Source organism: Astatotilapia calliptera, chromosome 17, assembly GCF_964374335.1.
Source record: "Astatotilapia calliptera chromosome 17, fAstCal68.1, whole genome shotgun sequence".
Classification (NCBI taxonomy): domain Eukaryota; kingdom Metazoa; phylum Chordata; class Actinopteri; order Cichliformes; family Cichlidae; genus Astatotilapia; species Astatotilapia calliptera.
Genome location: NC_137438.1, coordinates 13076172 through 13098474, shown reverse-complemented (window position 1 = coordinate 13098474; position 22303 = coordinate 13076172). Strand labels below are relative to the sequence as shown.

At 40.7% G+C, this 22303-nt stretch overlaps 1 protein-coding gene across 1 annotated transcript in view; it reads right to left on the bottom strand.

Annotated features, from left to right (window-relative positions):
- Positions 1–5223: 5223 nt before the first annotated feature.
- gmds (GDP-mannose 4,6-dehydratase) overlaps positions 5224–22303 on the bottom strand; it is a 210276-nt gene continuing 193196 nt past the window's right edge. The window contains exons 10-11 of the mRNA XM_026147546.2: positions 7050–7118; positions 5224–5693 (exon numbers count right to left, since the gene is read on the bottom strand). Of these exons, the coding sequence (XP_026003331.1) occupies positions 5631–5693; positions 7050–7118 (132 nt within the window). The 3' untranslated portion in view covers positions 5224–5630. The remainder of the gene's footprint in view (positions 5694–7049; positions 7119–22303) is intronic.

Below are 22303 nucleotides of genomic sequence, written 5' to 3'. Positions count from 1 at the left end.
AAGAGAGAAGGAGAAAGAAATAAACAAAATAAAAGCCCGTTTATGCGTATTAAAGTATTTAAGTGAATACATAAATTTTCCAACTTGATGGAAAAGCTTTTATAAGTCGGTTGACTTCAGACTGTGGCCCATGCACAGGCGAGCCGAGTTTACCTTTCAAAGTGAAAGCAGCTTAGCAGATGCCATTTTCTTTTTTTAATGCGAGGCTCCAGCCTCACCTGCGCGCTGTATATGTTCAATCCTGGAGTGTAAACGCCGGCGGTAAATAAATGCACGTGTGGCAGCAGCTCACCAACGCGGTCTGAACTCACTGAAGGCCTTGTCAGCAAAACAAATCAGTCATTGCAAAGTGAGCAGGCTTCCGTCTGACTGCTGTTTGGGAATGATGATGGGAGCTTTTTGGATGCAGTTGTTTTTGGATTTGTCTTCAGAGTTAATTTTGCTGCTGGAGGAGACCCCCGCGTGGGGTGGGGGTGGTGGGGGGTCCTTGTCGATGCACCAGGATGACGGCCTGATGGGTACGATCTGTGACAGAGGGATGTACTGCAGCCAGCTTTGCTTTATTTTTAAATGTTTGTTTGTTTCCTGGAGGCTCGAGATTTACCGCAGCTCTGGCTGATTGAAATATTACTGCTGTGTCACGTGTTTACTCCAGTAATTCCCCGATGACTTGGGGACCCCCCCCCCCCTCCCTCCTTAAAGAAAAGCAACAAAAAAACAAGGTTGCTATTAAAACTTTACAGCGGCCTTTTTAAAATGTCATTCTTATGCGCGTAGGCAGTTTTACACGGAGACACGCATGCTCAGTGTTAATTAGATATGGTCCCTGAAGTTTCTTTAAAAAAAAATCTGACTTTAGAAGAAAAAAAATATATATACATATATCTAAAGTTAGAAAAGAATAATCAGGAAAAATATCAGTTACATGTAACTTCATGGCGGGAACCCCTTAATCATGCAAAACAATTATATTATTATTCATTATTATTATAATAATCTTATTAGCGAGTACATATACTCCACACAATAATAATAATAATAATAATAATAATAATAATAATAATAATAATAATAATAATAATAATAATAAAAAAAATTATTATTATTTTAATGGCGGCTTCTAACCTCTGCAATCATCGAGCTGCAGGGCATTAAAGCTGAAAACAAAACAGAGCAGTGTGTGTGTGCGTGTGTGTGTGTTTTAAGTGGCTGGTAGTTGAAGCTTAAACGTGACTGTTAGTTTTCGGCCCGTGTGGATTGGTTTTTAATGAGTCAGTAAAAGTAAAAAAAGAAAGAAAGAAAGAAATCCAGCACGCAAACGCTCCCCAGGGCCAGCAGTCAGATGAGTCAAGCTCATTAAAGCTAACATAAACAATGTGCCGTTTCTCCTCTGCTACAAACCACGCAGGTGAGGTTAAGACTGCGGTTCAAATGCAATCTGCACTACATACAAATCAAATAAATAAATGTGGAAATAACCACCAGTTGCACGCAGAGCGCAGGCTAATACGAGAAACGCGTTATTCCCTCCAAACAAACGCCTTTGTGATTGATCAGCACTCAAGAGTCAAGAAGGAAAAGCCAGTCACGATGGCGAGTCGTTTTTCATTGCAAGTACAAGACAGGAGGAGGTGATGGAGGTCAGTGGAGAGGATGTCAACAATGCACTTTAGGGAAGGACGGTGAGCAGCTTGCGTTAAAGCCCGTCCCTGCTTTATCCAAAGCAGCTTCACATGCAGTGCACATCGCAGGCTGGCTGTGGCAGCTTCACGGCCTGCAGTGTATCAAACAATAACAAACAGTCAAACTAAAGGGAGTCCCGGAAGAGAAGGGGAGCTTCAGGCGCGCACTGAAGTGCTCACAGAAGCCCCAGTTAAGGAATTATTGTTTAATGCCGCATTCGGGATACTTTAATGTTCACATTAGTATGACTGTAGCCTCGAGGGATCACACGAGCGTAGGTGTAGTTTACGGCCCCGGCTGTCTGCAGATGTTCTACATGGGGAATTCATCCCAGTGTCTGATTAGCGTTGAAGGCCAGATCTTTGCACAAGTGCCGTAGTCACGAGTGGCAAAGCAACCCGATAGCCCACAGCATGCGCTCTAAAGGTTTGGCAGGTATCAGAGCGCTTATGGGGAAACATATGAAGCTCCTGGAAACATGTGGGCGCCCCACACATTTGAAGGGGGCTTTTTTAAAAAAATAATAAGGAGGCTCTGTTTTTTACTGACTGCTTAAAAAGCTTTCTGTTTCACACAGAAAAAACAAAATAGAATAAAATCTCTACAGAGTTTAACGCATTTTCGCGGGTGTTATGCATTTTGTTCTAGTTTGAATTTTTATTTCTGAAGGTTGAGCCTGAAATTAAACAGGAACAATTTCCACACTGACACTCGCTGCGGGTTTTGCGTCCAATCTACTAACCAGATTCTCCCATACAGACCTTTTGTATCCACAGCTTAATTTTTTTGTTATTGTTTTTATTTATTTTTTTAATACTTCAAATTTGCATGTTATATGCATACAAGTTCTGGCAACTGCGGCCATCTCACAGTTACCGACTAAACTGTAAGCCCGTACCCCCCTCACACACTCCTCACCTCTCCTGTGAGAGGCACACACACACACACACACACACACACACACACACACACACACACACACACACACACAGAGGAGTTCGCGGGAGCAGAGCTAAATCCCATCGCGCAGGAGCAGTGATTGAAATCGCGTCTGTATTTCCTGCACGAATCTGGCCTCCTGCGTTTTTTCCTCGATGTATTATTTTTCTTAAAAGAAGAATAAAGAAGAAAAGCCCATCGTGTCCTAATGACTTTACATATCAAACCAATTAAAGGAGTGAGGATTCACCATTTAGCCTAAAGTGGGCTGAAATCGAGGCTTCAGTGTAAACGGTTTATTTTGCGTCTTGTTTTGTGCCTGCGTGGATTTTTGGTGAAGGCTCTAGTCACGTAGTTTTCCAGTTTCTCACTATGAATTTTCAGAGTTTCTAAAATTCCAGCATTTGTTTTATTTATTTATTTTTTATGTGTATTTACACTGTTTTTAACGCTTTTTAAAATCGTAATATTTTAAGGTGTCTGCACTGTAGACCAGCAGTAATAATAAAGAATGGGATATCTTTTATGTCCTTGATATCTCAGTAACACGACAAGCAGGTGACCTCCACTGTCCCGGGATAGTGCTCCGATTCGTGTTAATTTAATTGAACTTGATATTCAGTGAGGCCCTGTGTAGGGCTGGCGACCTGTCCGTACCTCTCATATGTTAGCTGGGATAGGCTCACTCCATAAGAGGTTTAAAAAAAATGGATGGACGGATGATATTCAGGGGCGAGATCAGTATTTTCTCTTCCTAATAACAAATGATAGAGGACACTGGTCGGATCCTTTTCTCCGTCTTCCACTCTGTGGCCGTCTGTCCAAATGTGCTCAGTAAAGCTGGAGCTTTGAAAGAAAGGAGCAGCTTCTCCCTCCTGCAGCTTTCACTTTAGGGATCACCTCCCCCTACAATATCTCTCGTGCGTTTGATTTGACAAAAAATTATTATATTCGCGTTTTTCAGGGATTCTGAAAATCGTGACTTTAGAGCCGTTTAATCTCCTTAAAAACGTTTATTTAGCTGCACAAGTCTGCTCCCCTCCTCCTTCCGAGACTCCTTCTCGGTTCAAATCTCAGTCATCTTTTCTTTGTTTGTGCGCCAGCAGCAGAGCCGATCACAAAACGTGCCTAAATGTTATTAAAGGGGAATACTTGGTGCACCTGTGTGAGGCCGCGGGCTCAGTGTGTTGTGTGCTCTCAGCGCGCTTTAGGGGGCCCAAACAACCTCAGAGCAACATCTGTTTCCAATCTGGAGTCAGCACAGACTCAGCGCTGTCCAGGACGATCACAGAGACTTTTAAATGTCCTGTAGGTGCCGTCCAGAAAAACACACAGGCGATCCCACCCTCCACAGACCGCTCACGGTCCGCGCAAGTTGAATGTCAAAACCTGACAGCAGCAGTGTGCTCTGAGGAGGGACCGACATCTATCGAGTGCTGCATTTAAATCGGAGATACTTCATTTAGCATTCCACGTGGAAATAAGATGCCGCACTTAAAAAAACAACCAAAAAAACCTCAAAAAAACAAAAAAAAAACCTTATTTCACAACTTTAATGATTTTCGGGAAATTGAGAAAAGGCGCCTTACATAAATATTTGTAATAATACTTTAATAAAATATCACATACTACATCTGAGATAGGCCATTCTGGTGCACGTGCACTTTCATTTGAGATAAAGTAGATTTTGGCTGCACGCACATACTTTATATTTTGAAGATATAAATGCAGAGTTACTGTTCGACTGTTTTTAACAGAGCTAAATTCCCACAAATACTGTAAACACACTAGATTGCTTCTGCATTCATATTTATTAATAGTGTGATACAGGAGGGCTGGAATGTAAGATAGTAAGGCCCATCATTAAACACAACAAATAATATAATGTAATCTATAGGGAGCGTCAGGTCTCCTGTACAGTCAATAAGAGCAGAGGATTGATGACTAGGCTGTTAGACACATGACAGCACTACATCATTTCCAGTCGCAGCATTTTAATCAAATATACTCTTTTTCTTAAACAAGTATGAATGACGTGCCCTCGTGAAAACGACCCTTTTGGATTCAATACCTCGAATTAAACAATAAAGACGAGCAAAGAGAAAGCAGTGTGGCTGTTAAGGAAGAAGAAGTCATCTAACTTCTGCAAAGTGGGAACAGTTACGAGTGTCCAACACACCCAGCAACCGTTACCGTCAGGGTCACAACAAGTCAGGGCCAACAGTTTAAATGCGGGCATTCATTTTAGGCCACAAGGCCGCTCACGACCCAGATGTAGATGTTTCCAGGTAGATGTTTGAGAGCAGGAGAAAAACGCATTTCCCTCAGAATAAAGGAGCGCAGTGTTCTGGTACATTCTAAAGAAAAACTTGGAATTAGGAGCAAACACAGAGGAAAGAAACGACAGGAGAAGAGCCAGACCTCTGCACAAACTGGGGATCCCATGCGCGTGCACATGCACACTCCGCGCACGCAACCTGCGGTTCAAACCTGGATTTGCAGCTTTTATTTCCCACATTTCCTTAGATTTAAAAAAAGAAAAACAAATTAGGCCTTCTATACAATTTATTGTGTTTCATGAGAAAACAAACAGACACGATGTTAAAAGACTTTTTTTTATTGTACCAAATGGATCCCCTGCTCATATTAATAAAAGATAAAAATATCCATTCATTTCTATTCATTCATTTTACTTTTTCCACGTCACACTTCAGGGGAAAAGATTTCAGCGTTGACAGTCCCAAAACAATGGGAAAAAAAATACAATAAAACCCCTCAGTAATAACAATAAAACATAATCAGTGTTAAAATGTAAAAGGTATTTAATCAATCTAAATATGAGAAACAGACAACAGATACAACAACAACCATTATTCACTCGAACACCCGCAACAAGACAATCAATTGATTTAGAAGAGTCATACAGGTAAAAAGGAAAGGTGGGTCTTCCACTATGGGTCTCAGTGGAAGAACCCAGGAGTGCTAAAACATGCCCGACTGACTTGGCCTCAGGCATTTGGATTTTTCTTCATGAGATCGATGTCTGCATCGACCATCTCCTTCACCAGATCCTGCAAGGGGACAGGATCAGATTTATATATTTGGAAAGGTTGATATCTCTAAAAGGTAAAGACACAAACATAAAATACATGAAGTAAGGCTCGTTTACACCCGCGGTTCAAACTCGGCCTACGTGAAGACCTCCCTTCCACACACAGTTATACTGCAGCTGGATAAACATAATAAATACATCGAGTTTATCAGCATTAGGACCTGACAATGATCCATAACGTGCTTGTGTCGTTGGGTCATATTGTATAGCTCAGAGCTTTGGAGTGTCTGCAGCGACAGATAGGAGATAAGATTGTTTTTGTTTATCAGAAGATTCAGAATTTATATTTTTATAGTTCAGCCAAACTTCCCGAGCAGGTAAAGTTGAGAAAATATGAAACCTTGAACCGTAGTTTTCTTTTTTTTTTTCTTTCTCCAAAATAAATAAGGTTTAACCGAAAAACACAGTTGTGTTTTCTCAACACTGGCTGCATTATTAATATATTATTTAGCCTTAGAAACTATTTAATCAAAGCGTCTAAGCACTTCAAAAAATTACATTTTCTAAAATATGTATAATATTTATTTGAAGTACATTTCATTATATTTCAATATATATATTGAAATATAATTATGCTTTATATACTTATTTATATACATATATATATTTAATGGTTTATACCTTGTGTTGTGGGGGGGGGGGGGGGGGGTGTTTCTTGTTTCTTGTCTTGTTTTTATGGACATGAAGTCTGCCAATAAAGATTGAATTGAATTGAATATATATATTTTAGAAGTGCTTTTCTCAGTATATAATTACAAAAAATATAATGAGAAATATTTGCTTAATTTATAGTAGTCTTTGCTTAATAATATTTTATTAAAAGGCTGATTTCTAAACAACATACAAAATGTTATAAAGCAAGTATTTATTTTTATAGCACTATTCACAGAAAGGAATAAACAAAGAGCTTTGGTACCAAAGAGCTTTATAATAATCTGATGCGGCATAAAATGAAAAGTAGATAAAATATACAACTGTAATAAAATTCTAATCTAAAAGCTAAAAGACTCAAAACTCACGTGCTGGTTGGTTTTCTGTTGCTTCGTGTGGATTTGATGCAGTGAACCTTTGTGTATTTTCTTTTAACAGTTCGCTGAAAGAAGGCTGCGTTTCTAGAAATCGTTACAGGCTTTCAAAACCATTCTTTCATTTGTCATTGAAATGTTTTGATTTGGGGGTTTTTTTTCAGTCACCTTTGATTTCATCACGTCATGCCATTGTCTACACGCGTGGAAAACTACTCCCATTACATTTATTATATGTGTGCTAATGCTATCCAGCAGGACCAACCGGCTGTGCTCTCAAACCAACCTACCTCAAAAGTCACCTTTGGCTTCCAACCCAACTTCTGAGAGGCTTTGGTGCTGTCACCTTGTAGGTAGTCCTAGTAAAAAGACAGAGAGGAGCCAGAGAAAAGGAGAAAGAAGGGAAAGGAGAGAGGGGGAGAAAGAAAAACAAAGGCTCTGTCATGACTGATCTGACGCCTGTGAGGAGGAGACCCCTCAGCCCAGCTGATGTGTCACTCCGATATGAAGACGTGCTGGATCAAACTCAATATCCAAACTTGATGTCTTCAACAGGATGCAAGGGATGGAGGGTGATGATAACTTTCTCTCTCCCACATACATGCACACATTATCTCATCTCTTGGGGGAAAAAAGGAGGTCACAGAGTCTCCCTGGCCATCAATCCCCCCCTCTCGGCTCCCCACCTCCGATCTGTCCAGACAGCCCCCGTTGGTGCCAGAGCATGATGAATTGTGGGACTCTGGTGGTGTAACCCCTAGCTCAGGACCCCCCCCACTCACCCTCTCCCCCCTCAACCCCTCACTCATTCTCCCCCCCGCTGGGTTTTGCACCGGGTTCAAGATCCAGTGAGACCCTGCTTCAGACCACCAAAGCGAGTCCAAATAAAAAAAAGAAAGAGAGAGAAGCCTCTTCTTTGTGCGTCTTTTTTAAGCTTCAGTCCTTTCTCCGACTTCTATTCCCACTATTCTATTTCTTATATTTACAAAGATTCTCACTCATGGACAACTGTGTCGAACACACAGACGAAGAAAGGCTGATTCTGTGATTTTAATACTTTTATACAGGACGGCTCGTGTTAAACACAGTTATTGCTGCAGTGGTGGTTTCTCAAGAAGTGCTCAAAGTGCTGTGCTGGGTTTCCCCTGTGCTTCTCTCTTTTCTTTTCTCTCTGCACTACACGGGCCTCCTCATGCTCCAAGACCAAAAGTCTGAGGACAACCAAACAAAATAGCCTCTGAAACTCACTGTGGCAGCAGTCTGTACTATCAGTGGTGCAATCTGTCATTGCTTCAATGGGTTACATGCATGCATAGTGTGGCTGCTAAAGGGTGTTATTATTTGTTTTTAACTAACCTGGCAAATATGTTTTCAGGCTAATCGTGTTTCTGCTGATCTCTGCTGTTAGCTGCACATACATATGCACATACATTGATAGGTAATAAACGACATCCATGTGCACAGAGAGGTATACAGAAAATGATGCATGCGCATACTGGATGGAATTCAGCGGACAAGATCCTGCATGTGTGAACATCACATGTAGTGACGTAACCTGAAAGAGAGGAAGAGCTAAGGAGCTGGTCTCTGGAATTTGAAAGAGGATACGTATACAGTAAGTGTTAGTGTAAGGATAATGCAATCCATGAAGAAAAACAAGTTTGACTTAAAAAATACAACACGAGACAAATAACCAAAGGAACGGTAAATACTCGCTAAACTTTCAGCTCAAAAGGGTATTTCATGGTCGATACGCTCTTAGTGTTGCCAGCTTAAACAACCTTAAGTGTCACCGTGTCAACCAGAACTACCATTTTAAGACTTAACTGACTTTGCTGCTGCGTGCAGATGCCGCTCTTCTAGTTTCAGTCTTTCCACAAGACTTTGGAACGTGCAGGGGATTTGCTTTCATTCAGCCACATGAGCATCAGTGAGGTCCAACACTCAGGCTGAACGACGAGGCCTGACTCACAGCCGGTGTACCCGCTTCTCGCGTAAACGTTGGAAGCGGGGTGCAGTCGGTCCAAACCGTTTCTTTTACGGGCCTGGCTTTGTCGTTTAAACACAGTAGGCTCTTTTTCAAACTGTTGTTGCAAAGTTGAAATGAATATCGCTTTATAGCACACACTGTTAGCCGGAAATGCGACGCCAAACCCCACCTATGAACAGCAGCTCAGGGTAAAGTGCACCGAGCAGAGCAGTGTTACCATCTGACACTGAACCTCTTGAAAACGTCTTTTCTGGGTGATCTTATTACAGAGGAACGCACACAGCAGCGCTGGCATACTTGAGCCTTTTAGAGAGCGGGGACCCACATCTCAGAGAGGCTCCACAGCGCTTAATCACACTCTTCTGATTACACACAAAGGCAAGAACACTGAACACACACGGAGGGAACAAGCACAGGCCGATTCAGGTTTCTGACAGCGTTCAGTTTGATATTATTCGGCCCGAGTTGAAAACTTGGTTCAATTCTGGGTGAGCGGTCTTTTTATTTTTAACTCTGCATGGTCTATATACAGCCGAGCAGATGAAAGCTTCAGCCCATTTTCTCCTCTGTCTGTAACAGCAGGACAAACAGCTCTTTCTCATGTGAGCAGCTCTGTACATTACTCACAAACGATTTTGGCACTCAAAGCCATAACTGGAAACATTTTCAGACTAATTACCTGCAGCAATGAGACATAATTTATCATGAGGCTGAATGTAATTATTATAGGGCGACTTACTCCACAATTATATTAAATAATCCACTTGCTTCATAATTATATTGATTAGGGTTTGTAATGGAGAACATTTCATAGCTGGCATAAAAGAAACATCAACTGGTCTAGTCACGAACTGGTTTAGAGAAAAGCGGTAAGCTGACATTAACAAGTAGCAACTGCACCTCCTTTATAATTTCTATACATCAGGGAGTCACATGGTTTATACCTTTGTTAGTGATGGTTTGCTAAACAGCAGGATAGTTAAGTCTAATCTGATGTGAGTGTTTCGGAGACAGATGCTTGAAAAGGGAAAGTAAACAAATGCAGGAAGTTTGACCTGCAGGGAAAAAAATCCCAAAGTTGCCTTTTGTTTAGATTCTGTCTGCATGCATACGTAGTTCAAATGAAGTGAAATAAATATGAAGCTGCAACACCTGCTGCCAATGGCAAGACCCTTACCTGAACTCAATGGACTGAACCTGGAGCGCAGACTCCATCTTTAAAGAGTCACTGTGTCTGCGTTCTGTTAAACGAGACAAGTGACAAATTCATCCACGCACCTGGAGTTTAGAGGCGAGCTCCCAAAGCCTGCGACTGCCTTACAGGTACAGCTTTGACCAGCAAATTTACCCCAAAGTCCAAAACAGACGGCGTTTTCTTACACACATCTGGAGATTTGTACTTTAACCTGAGCTTCTTCTTATCTGGTAAATCACAGCACTCTTACAAACACTGTAGAAACAGTAATGTCTTTGCAAACCAAGTTTTAGAACCACACAATTAACTGTGAGGGAAACTGAGGAGGGTGATGGAAATGCAGAGCAGCGAGACTCCAAACTTCCAGCTGCAGCATTTTGCATAAGGAGCTTAATACAAGCTCCTTTACTGCCATTCGGTGTGACTGATAGATGGCCTGACAGTGCTGTTAATGGTCAGGAGAGGCAATTTTATAAGTGAACCTTGACCACACATGGCACACTTTTTACTTCTTTGACTTTGTTTTCCTTTCAAAGGGTAACACGCATGACGGACATCTCTCTCATACCCTATTTACAGTCCACGGTGGTGGTGCTTAATATGTATTACGCATCAAGAGATCACATCGTTTTGTGGTTTTATATGACTGGAAGCAAAGTAACCGTAAGGTTGTGAGTTTAAATAATTTATCTAAATATTAAAGAAGAAATTCTTGCAGAATATGTGCCAAAACAGACAACATAAATCCTTACTTACTGCTAATGGAAAGGACCTATTAAAACATGTTCCAAGTTTATGTGATGTCAAAAATGGTTGGATTCAAGTTGATGTGTTAACCAGCTACACATCTAAAAAGATGAATGTATCTTTAGAGCAAGTATTCGTACTCCGCCTGTATATTTTCTGTTGAATAGTAACTTTACTAAGACAGTGAAAGCTCTAAAGCACTGAGCAGATTGGGATTTAAATGAGGGGTGTGCGCTATCCACGATAATACTGGTGAAATTATTCTTTTTTAGGAGATATTAAAGTGTTATATTGTGATATCACTGCTACAGCAGTGACAGCCACAATGACCACAGCCTCCAATGAGGATTTAATAAAGTAAAACTACTCTAACAACCTCGGAGAACGATTCTTGCTAAAGGTGGACGCACTTTTTTGACCACTTGAGGCAAAAAACACATCATCGAGTACAACCAGGCTACAAGGAAGGAGAGACTATTCAGTTTAGAGACTGCTCAGTATTTTGTTTTTTACATAAATAGCATTTTGTGAATTTTTTTGAAATATCATGATATATTTTTAAGGCTATATAGCCCACCACATAATATACGTGTAAATCGAACAACACGTGAAGCTGGGAGGAAGAAGGCAGAGCCATTCCTTGTATTTAAATCAGCATTTTGTCACCACTACTGTTAGGCCTGAAATCTCCATCTGAGTTTGGCAGGAAAACATCTGCTGAAATCAGACTCTTGTCTGCTAAGTCTGCCTTCTTAGCACGTAACCACACGGTTCAGCATCCAGGAAGTTAATCCAGCGTCTGGTCTTTGTCAACCAGGATTTCTACAGGTGACAGACAACCTCACCATCAGAGCTCATACTGCAGAGTACCACTCAGTGAAATAAAAGCTGAGTCCAAACTGCTAACAAGAGCGTTCTGTGGCCAAGTGAATTCACCCAAACAGAGCATGTAGCGAATAATTCAACATGAACTACTAACAGATGGGGGCACAATACAATCTTCATATGGATCCGATTTGGAACCAAACCCAACAGCTTGGTACGTCCTGTTTAACTCAGCGTTCTGTCCGTGTCTGCAAATATGTAGCAGTCATAATAACACAATTAAGCAGCACAAATCTAAAAAAATAAATAAATAAATAATTTTTTTTTAAGCTGTGACAAAATGTGGCTCTCACAAGTTGAATGACAATATGATCTACACCTGGGGCCTGTTCTTCGTACGTCGCTTACTACATCCAAGATCAAATGACACATCCAAGACCAAACCATCGCGCTAACCGTGAGCTCGCTAATCCGGTTCCCCGAACACGCCTGCTGTTGACGATTAGTACAGCTGGACGCAGTAATGTGACATCACTGGGTGTCGTAAAAGGGGCTACGCATCGATAGTAGAAACATTGATCGGCAACCCGCTGATTGGTCGGCGAAAATGTCGAAGGGGCGCGCTCGGTATTTTCCGGCAGCAGAGCAAGAACTCATGAGTGAGGGATTTCAGGAGTTTCAGAGTTTAATTAAAACGCAAGAGAACACTGCAAAGGCTGCAGAAGCAAGGAGAGAGGGCTGGCAGAAAGTTGCTGACAAATCAAACTCGTAGGTAATTTAATAATAATACTAATAATAATGGATTGGGTTTATATAGCGCTTTCCAAGGCACCCAAAGCGCTTTACGATACCACTATTCATTCACTCCCACATTCACACACTGGTGGAGGCAGCTACGGTTGTAGCCAGGCTGCCATATCGCGCCATCGGCCCCTCTGGCCAACACCAGTAGGCGGTAGGGTAGATCTATCATATGACACTATATTGTCCAATATCATATGGCATTATATTATATTATAATATGTTATATTATATCCCCTTTCACATTAGAGCCACAACAGGACCCACAAGAACATGGGAACAAGTAAAAGTGGAATACAGGAGTAGTCTACAGAATGGTAATATTTATCTCTTAGATTGCTTTTCGTCTCTTGGCAAGGTAATACTGGCCTGTAATACTCTGTTAGTTTGTTCATAACAGCAACCAAGAAAAGGGCAGAGGAAAAAAAGACAGGTGGTGGTCCTGCACCCCCTTGTCAACAAGTTGGTTAAGTGAATAATACCCTCACGGGAAAATCGATATCTCTCAATGAGCACACTGTCGCGCTGAGCTAAAGGATCCTGTCTATCCCGCAATATACGCTGAATTCTGAGGACTCTCCTTATCAATCTTGCACCTTCCGCAATGGGTTGCTCGCGTATACGGACAGGACATGGCTGCGACAGGCTTCCCAAATCCACCTTCGCTTTTATAGCCGTGGTCTCTCATCTTGAGTACACGAAGTAATTTACAATTACTACTCTGAAATATGAATTACATCTGTAATAATCACATACATGTAATAGAATGTTAATAGTACATTTCCCTTTTTTAGGAAATGACCTGTATGTATCTGTGTGACATCAATAAAAGGATCAAGTGCTGCATTATCTTTAGTTACATTGATGTTATTTATTTATGGTGAAACAGTGGTGGAATATCGCTGTTGCTTTCGTATAAATGAAGCGGACATACCTGCGTGGCCGCGATCTAATCTTGTTTACATAAAGTAAACCTGCTCCCGAGCAGGTTTACGCTTACGGCTCTGTTGCTATGACAGCAAGTCCCGGATGAGCTTCGGGGAACCGAACGATCCAGGATCACGCGAAATCGTCAACAATCTAATCCAGCTAACTTACTTAGCGAGGTACGAAGAACAGGCCCCTGCTCATCAACCGAGACTAAGTTAAAGCCTATGAAGGGGCATTGAGGTCTCTGAGTGGCATCAAAGAGTTCATTTTGTCAGACGAGTAAAAAGAGGGTCACATTTATTATTTACAAAGCGTTACACAAATAAGGCAACATCATTTCGGTCAATTCTGATCATCAGCTCATGGCTGTAAAGTCATTTCTATAAGTTTCTGAATTAAAAACCTTAACTAAGTATTAAAAAACGCATCTTTGATTCTGAGACGATTTTCTGTCCTGATTATGCGATGAACACTGCCACAAGTAATTGGTATGTGGAAAACACCAGCCAGAAACTTTCCTCAGGAACAAATGGAGTGATTGTAGTGGCCGAACCGATCCCAGATTGATCCAAACTTTGAAAGAGAAAAAGCACAGACTCAAATTGCAGATTGAAATAAAACCACAACATCCCCAGTTTTTATCTAATCTTAGCTCCCAAGCAATAGTTATGAGACTGGGATGTAAAAGGATCTTCATCACATGCCTGGAGTATGCTTTGGTAATGCATATAAGTTGATGATTTTAGCACTAGGTGGTCCTTTCCTCTTTCTTCCTGATCAGCTCAGTTTATTTGATCAGCTGTACTGGTAATGACTGGAAATAAATGGAACTTAACTGGACAATCTAAAAAGCCACAACATCTTCCTACAGTTTACTGTTCATTAAAAAAGTACTTTTGGACTAGACCGAAACATCAGATAAAACAAAAGCAGTATGACTATTGAAAAGACTCAAAATATAACTGTAACCTATACAGTCAAACAATCACTCGTAATACAAAAAGCCTGACATGTCCTCAAGTATGCGGTCTGACCTTCCCTTACTCATTCTGCTCTTTTGCCCTTTTTCTTACACTATCCAGTCTAATAAAGATGAGAAGCCATAAAATTAATCCTTAGAAATGTAAAAGTGAGAGACAAATAGGGTGTGATCATGGTCCATAAAGCACACAGCCAGTAAGAGGCCCTCAGAGCAGGCATTTAACGCAAAGGAATCTGGTATCACTACAAGGCCTTTCAATAAATCACACAGCACACGGGCTGACCCCCACATAAGGGCACATACACACTAACAGGCAGCGATGTGTGAACACGCACACACACATACACACACACACGCACGCACACATGCACACACACCAAGTACAATTGTCAGGATAGATTAAAAAATGCTAAATGTCCCTAAGCTGCATTTATTTTTCTTCCGACTGCAAACCTACCTAGATCAAACATTTTCAAGAAACCGATTCTCTTTCCTCTCTCTTGCCCTGAGGATTGCATGCTGGGAGACTATGATGTGGTTTTGGAAGTCCAGTAGTGCCTCTGGTATTTGTACAGTAGTGGACATGAGGCTGCAAATACTTCAAAGGAAATTAGATAAAGGGGCCGAGAACGCTGTGAGAGTCTGGAGCCCATGGTCTCCATGTCCCCAGCAGACCCAGATGTTCCAACCAGACCCAGATGTTCTGATCTTTGACCTCGGTGGGATTTTGATGGAAGAAGTCATCCCTGATCCAGGGCTTTTAAACCCGGAATGAATTACTGCGCGGACAATGACAAGGACATGAAGGCGGGACAATGAGGAAGGAGCAGACTGATACCTAGCCTGCCTGCAGAAACATGAAAGTTAATGCATGCACAATGTGCACAGGTGTGGGAGTCGCCATCTGTGTTTGTGTGTCTGTGCAGGTGGGGACATACTTGTAGCAAAAAAAGTGAGTTTCATCGTTTCAGTGCTGCCTGGACCTACAGTCACAAATCTGTCACTGGTCAATTTCTAACGCCAGCATCGCCTCAACTTATCACTTCCTTTAAAGCACAAAAGACCCTCAGTTTCAAGTAAAGGGAAGGGAGAAGGAGGGAGGGATGAAATCGGAGACTGATGCAGTAATTTGTACAACAGCAGTAGTCTCTGTTTTAATGGCTCAGGTGTGAGAGCGAGCTGTCCACAAATCACATGGCTGAGAGTTTCATCCATGGCCCTTCCACACGCCAGGGCATCTTTGAGCATCTTACTGAGTTCTAAGATGTTATTGATGATTGGCCTGCTCTATTGTCACTGGGTTGTGTGTGTGCATTAACAGGTGAATGTTAAAAAGGTGCTCTTTAAGTGCTTCACATTCACCATTTCTTTTTCTAATTAAATTCACAGTACATCATAATCTTGTAATAACTTGGTAATAACTTAATACTTAATTCTAGTGACACAAAAATTTGACTCTGACATGAAGTATCTGTTCAAGCACAGTAGATTGTGCTTCTCAGCCTGGGGCTGAGGCTCAGGATCGCTAAGGTGGGTTTCAAAGTGATTAGTAAGAGAAGTTAAACATACACAGATCTTACATTAGCAGATATAACTGTGACTGAACTGAAAAGAGAATGTAATAAAGTAACAGAAATTCAGGCCAACAGGTTAGATTATACAGAATATTTTAAGTTATTACTTTATTGCTTTAAATAAACTAAAAATAGTATTACGAGGAATTTACTATTATATGGTAGGAGGTTAAACGTTTTAAAACCACGTAAAATCTAAAAATCCTCATATATTCTCCTTTCAGTTAATTAACATTTGAAGAAGAAATATTGTCTGCACGACTGCACCCGCTTATTTTAGCTCTTTTCGACACAATATGTTGTTTACACTGGAATAAAATATGGAAACCAGAGTCATAAAAAAATGTAGGTTACCTCTGTCTGCACTACTCCTTCAAACTGACATACTTTCTATTTAGTGTAATTTATCTGGCATCTTATGAAATCCTGGAATCTTGAGCAGAAGAAACGAAGACCTGTGGGTTTCATTTGTGCCACTCTGTGGCAACACAAATCAGTGATTTCATATTTATTGTTTCCTCAAGTCAATAAAGCATCACTGCAGTAAATTTCAATGAACTCCGAGCTGCTGCGTCTTTAGGAATCCAAGACAGTTATTAGCCGCTCCCAGCCAGATGTCAAAGGCCAGGTCCAGCGTGTCTCATTCAATGTATGTGCTTGAGTCTATGGGGGAGAGAGAGCGAGCTGTGTGAGTTACAGCTCAGGTTTCCTTCCCTCACTCCCCATGCAGCTTGGCCTGCACACAATGTGTTAAGTGACCTCTAAGGGGTGGCCCTGTCACCTTGATGAGTATGTACAATACTACACTGCACATGTGCGCGCACACACACACACACACACACACAGTAATGACATATTTAGTGCAGAAAGCCACACACAAAAACTCTTAAAAGACTAAATCAGTAGGAAAGCAGGAGTGTGTGAATCTTCTCGGGAAAACAGTGAAAGTCATGTTAATATTTAAAAGCTAAATTATCACAAACTCTCACTTCATGTCATCTTCTCGCCTCTCTCTCTCTCTACTGGCTCTACTGTGTTGATTGCTCTCCATCAGTGCTCATTAAAATTCCTGGGGTAGCCGTGTGATAAATATTTATGCGGCTGAGGACACACTCCACACACACTCCAAACACACTGGAGTGGCTGGATCTGACTGCCGATAGTGTTAAGTGCCTGAAGGCTCTGGTAAAGAGTGGAGACCCACTGCCTGCCGCGTGGTTGTATACATGAGGCGTTTACTGTCAAGATAATGGGAGGAGGGTTAAGATTTATGAGCATTAATGGAGTTTAAGTTCTGTTTCTATGTGTGTGTCCGTGTCCGAGGATAATCTTTTAATGTGTGAAGTTTATGGAAATGAAGAGGAAAACATCGCACATTAGCACATCTGGATATAAACGCATTTGCAGACACACACACATACAAACAGAATGTAACCACAGTGTAGCTGGACTCCTCACTACTGTTCCACAGAGCTGCTGACGACCCCCCTCTTCCTCCTGTATTCTATTATTCCTGTGGACGGGAAACAGATCATAATTCCAGGAGTCAGCAGAAAGCAGCAGAGGGAGAGAGTGAGAGGTAGAGGGAGGGAAAAGACTACGGGAGGCGGGGGTGAGGGGGTGGCTCAGGTGACTGCTCACTTCCACAGAGGTCAAACTGAAACTGTGCAGTTAAGTAATTCCCAGTGAAAAGTAAGTAAGTGTTTAGTCTGTTTGGGCATTTGTATAATAAAGTTTGGGCGAAGCAGCGGCTTCCAGTGAAATCAGCTGGTGTGTGTCAGCGTGAGCGTGTGTGTGGTGAGTGTTTAACATTTCTATAAGCGTGTGGCTGTTTCATATTTCAGAAGACATCAAAGGCAAACTTAATTTCCCTTCTTTAAACAACATTCTTTACAATCATACTTAAAAAAGGAGGGAGAGAGCAAGACTGAGTGAGAGAGGGTGAGAGACTGAGGGGAGAGGAAAATCTCATCCTCTCTTATCTTAATTGTTGTGTAATCTCAGTTAAGCATCGAGGGGTTTGTCTAGGCTTTGACACCCAGCCTCAGTGTTTTGGTACAGATGATGACTGTTAAGTAGCTTCTATATTCTCCATGCTGAAGGAAAGTCTGGGTCCAATTTATATGATTAATATGGCAACAATTGAAATGGATTAAAGTAACAGCTACACTGCTAACATTAGATACAGCTTTGATGTGTATAGAGGACATTGGTAACAGGCAGATTAACATTAAGACCTCAAGCCTACACATTAAAATTGAAGACTATATATAAAAGATGGACATAAGCACTGTGTTGTTACTACAGCTGGCTACCTTTCATACTTTAAAACACACTGGTATCAGTACAGGCACCTGTATTTGGTACCAGAAGTGAATAACAACTGTTTTTCTGGACTTTGCTCAAAAAGAAATAATAAATTAAATTTTTTTTCTTGAGTCTATACTTCTCCACTGAAACATTTTACTTCTTTGAAACACTTTACACACAACACAAAACCAAATCTCTCTGTTTTGACCAGATTTTTTCTCTGATTAGATGTGGTTTGCATTTTGCACACCAACAATTATGTGTAACTTTTGGCACACACTAACAGTGTGTGCCAAAATGATGGGAACAGCTAACCCCAGATATGAACTGATATCAAAAGTGGCACCCAGTGATTTGGTGTAAAACTGTATCAATGCTGAATTTGGTACCCACCCCTACATGTCCCCCACTGGTTTTTGAAGGTTCAACGTAATTATTACTGATGTTCTGGAGGCTGAAATGAAAATATTTGGAGTTTTAAATAATGAAATTAAATAACAAGCTCTCTCCATAAACTGTATGGCACTAATGAGACATGCCGTATCTGCTACAGTAAGAAAACGGCTAAAGGCCCTTTCACTTAGGAAGCAGAACGGACTGAGCCAACTGCTACGTGTTGCAAATAACTAAATGCTTTTTTCTTCCTGCGCACTTGTAACACAATGAGCTGATTTCAGATGGTGTGCAGGAGGAGGAAACTGGTGGAGCAGCCTGCAGCAGAGACATGGACATTGCTTTTTATACTTTTTTATTGCACAACAGGACAAGAAACAATTATGGGTCTTTGGAAGCCCCTGCACAGACAGAATACTAATACAAAGCTAGCCAAGAACGCAGGCTGATGATAAAGCTGAGTAAATGCAGACCACATCCCAGCAGCCAGAGCCTGAGTTTCAGCAGGTAACAACCTGATGAACAATCAGGCTTGCAGCATTTTAGCCTCCAGTTCTACTACATGTACATGTTTCTACAGCAGAATCACTGTGGCAATCGAATTCAAATCTCTGTGGGCTGGTTGTCATCTTTGCTTTTTGTAGTCGGCTTTGTTTTCATACATAACACTAAAAGAAAGCTCTTGTGTGTGTGCTCATTAGGGATTTCAGTTCATGTGGGGAACTGTAGCCAGCGTTTTATATTGTTAACTGGTAAGTATGTGGCAATGCACGGTTATTTAATGGAGAGATAATGTAACAAATTAGATTCTTTGGCATGTAACTAAGTAACTTACTGTATAACTTTTAAGAAGTGTAATGTGTAACTCTACTTTTTTGAGTAACAACCCCAATTATTATATTCTAAAACATAAAACTACATGCAATATAAAATTAGTATTGGAACAATACATAGAAAAAGATTTGTGTTTGGCTTACTGGATTTTGTCTACATTCGTGGACTGTGCAGGCATTGTCTTCTAGCTGCACAATCAGCATTCTTATCTATGATTATAACATCACAGCCTCAACTGATTAAATGTGGGAGTCATGGGCACGGTGGTTTACTTGTTTTCTTGCACAACTTCACATAAGTGTTGCTGTTGTCTTTTTTTCCCCCAAAACACACACCAAATTATAACCTTGGTCTTATTTTGGAAGGCTTTTGCAATTGCTTAACACTGTGCATAGCAAAATAATTGCTGAGAACATGGCATTTCTACTAATTTCTACAAAACAAACCACAAGTCAGACATTCAGGCAGATTTTCAACCAACCAAAAGTTTAGGCAGATTATGTAACCCAACATATTTTGAGGTAAAGCTGAAAGTCAGAACACCTGAAACGATGGCGTAATCCCTCAAGTCAGCCAGTTTTTGAGTGATCGTTTCACTGTTCAACGCTGGGAACAAGTGATGTTGGCAAACATGTGGGTTTGAAACCTGTCTGACAGTCTAACTTGTATTTCTTGCCCTGTTTGACTTTGTTCTAGATCTTAGCTTTTAGCGTGAGTACAATTTTGTTATTACTGATGTCCAGATCTGTTATTATATGCCCAGTGGTAACAAAATTAAATTATGGTTTGACGAGCCAAAACCAAAAACGTCTAACTTCTCTCCTGCCTTGGCCTCTATCACACAAACAATCTACTTTTAGTTCGGCCTCACAGTATACAAACACACACATCAAGCGTGTATAGGTTACATGTCTGCTCTCATTTTGGGAGCTGTTTTTGTACGGGTGACATAGATGTCAGCTATGTTGGATGAAGATCAACAGGTGAGTTTTGGCTGAAGGATGTGGTACACACACACACTTTAGCATACACATGCACACAGAGTGAGATGATCCCTTGATGTGATCTAATTCAGGCCCTGGCTGAACTTTCAGTGGCGTTGGGGTTAAGCGAGGCAGTCGCACATAAAAACTTCTGTCTGCAGTTTTCAACTCCCAGCACACTATTTATTAGTCTCTTGCTCTTTCCTTCTCCCCTTCTCCGTTTTTCACCTCAGCCGCTCTCTGAACCTGCTAACAGACAACCTTGTCTCTCCTCCGTGACTCTCACCAGCCATTGCTCATTTTCTGGATGTAGTCAGGTTTGCTCTGGTTCAAGAGGAAAACTGGGCTTTTCTTTGTATCATGCATGTGTGCAAGTGGACAATTTCAATCAAAGATTGTAATAAAATATGATCAAAGACATTAACATATTACATACTTTTTATTTTTGATCACAAACTGCCTTTTCACTGTTTTAGGTGGTGCTAAGAAAATCCTGAGAAACTAATAAACAAATAGTTTTTCTTTTAGACTCTTCTAGTATTGTTTGTATTATATGAACATTAAACACTGGGAGGAAGGAAAATTTCCACATTGGAATATCGGTTATTGAACAAATTTTTTAAAAATGTAGGATAAGCACCACAATAAGGAATCTACAAGGTTTTAAAACTTCAACAAGTGGCCACAACTCACAATTCAGATTCTGCAAAATGCAGCAGGTACATGTTTTACTGGGGTGCAGTAGAGAACACTGGCAAGACAGCTGAAGTATTTAATCCTGCTTCTAGAAAAACGTAACTTCAATTTTAATTTCATAAGTTCAGTATAGATAATATGTTACAGTCATGTGAAAAAAAAGGTCTTACAAAGTATGCAGTTACTAATTCCATAGGATTAAGTGGGCAACTCAAATGTTAAATAAAAAATGATCAAATCAAATATATTTTATAAATATATAATATTTATCATATCATATAAATATATGATATAATAAATGCGTTAATCAAAATTACCTGATTAATTGATGAGCAGTAAGTGTGAACACTTTGATTTAAGCAGACGTTTTGGCAGGTTGCTGGTCTAGAGTATCCAAGTATGTCTTAGTGCAATGCCAAGGAAAGACATCAATCATTTTAGCAAAACAATTGTTGCTGTGAATGTGTAATAATGCCATTTCCAAACAATTTAAAGTCTATTATTCTACAGTGAGAAATGATTCACAAGCAGAAAATGTTAAATACACCTGTCAGTCTTCCCAGGAATAAATGTCCCACCAAAGTCAGTGCGTGGAACGCTCAGATAAAGTGCAAATAAACCAAGCTGTACATCTCAGACCCTACAGGACTCAGTAGGAATGTTAAATGCTAGAGTTCATAACAGTACAATTAGAAAAAAGACTGACCAAGATGAGCAGTTTGGAAGGGTTTCCAAGAGAAAACTCTTCTCTCATGGCAGCACAGCTTAGGCCTACAAAGTTGCATCTGAACAAACCACAAGATTTCCGCCTTCCACTCCCTTTGAGATGAATTTTTAAAGATTTTACAGTAAAAATCTAAATAACATTTGACAAAAGTATCTCTCTAGATCACAGGTGTCGAACTCCAGGCCTCGAGGGCCGGTGTCCTGCAGGTTTTAGATGTGTCCTTGATCCAACACAGCTGATTTAAATCGTTAAATGACCTCCTCAACATGTTTTAAAGTTCTCCCGAGGCTGGTAATGAACTAATCATTTGATTCAGGTGTGTTGATATCTAAAATCTGCAGGACACCGGCCCTCGAGGCCTGGAGTTCGACACCCCTGCAGATACTCCACATACTGCTCCATTAACACATTTTCCAGTGACATTTTCTCGGTACAAACTTGTTCTAATGACAACAGTTTACTGATATTTTTTAGGCCACTGGTACGCACTTCTGAATTTATTATTATTCAAGAGAAATGAAGTCAAAACAACAGGAGCAGACAGAGGCAGAAAGAGG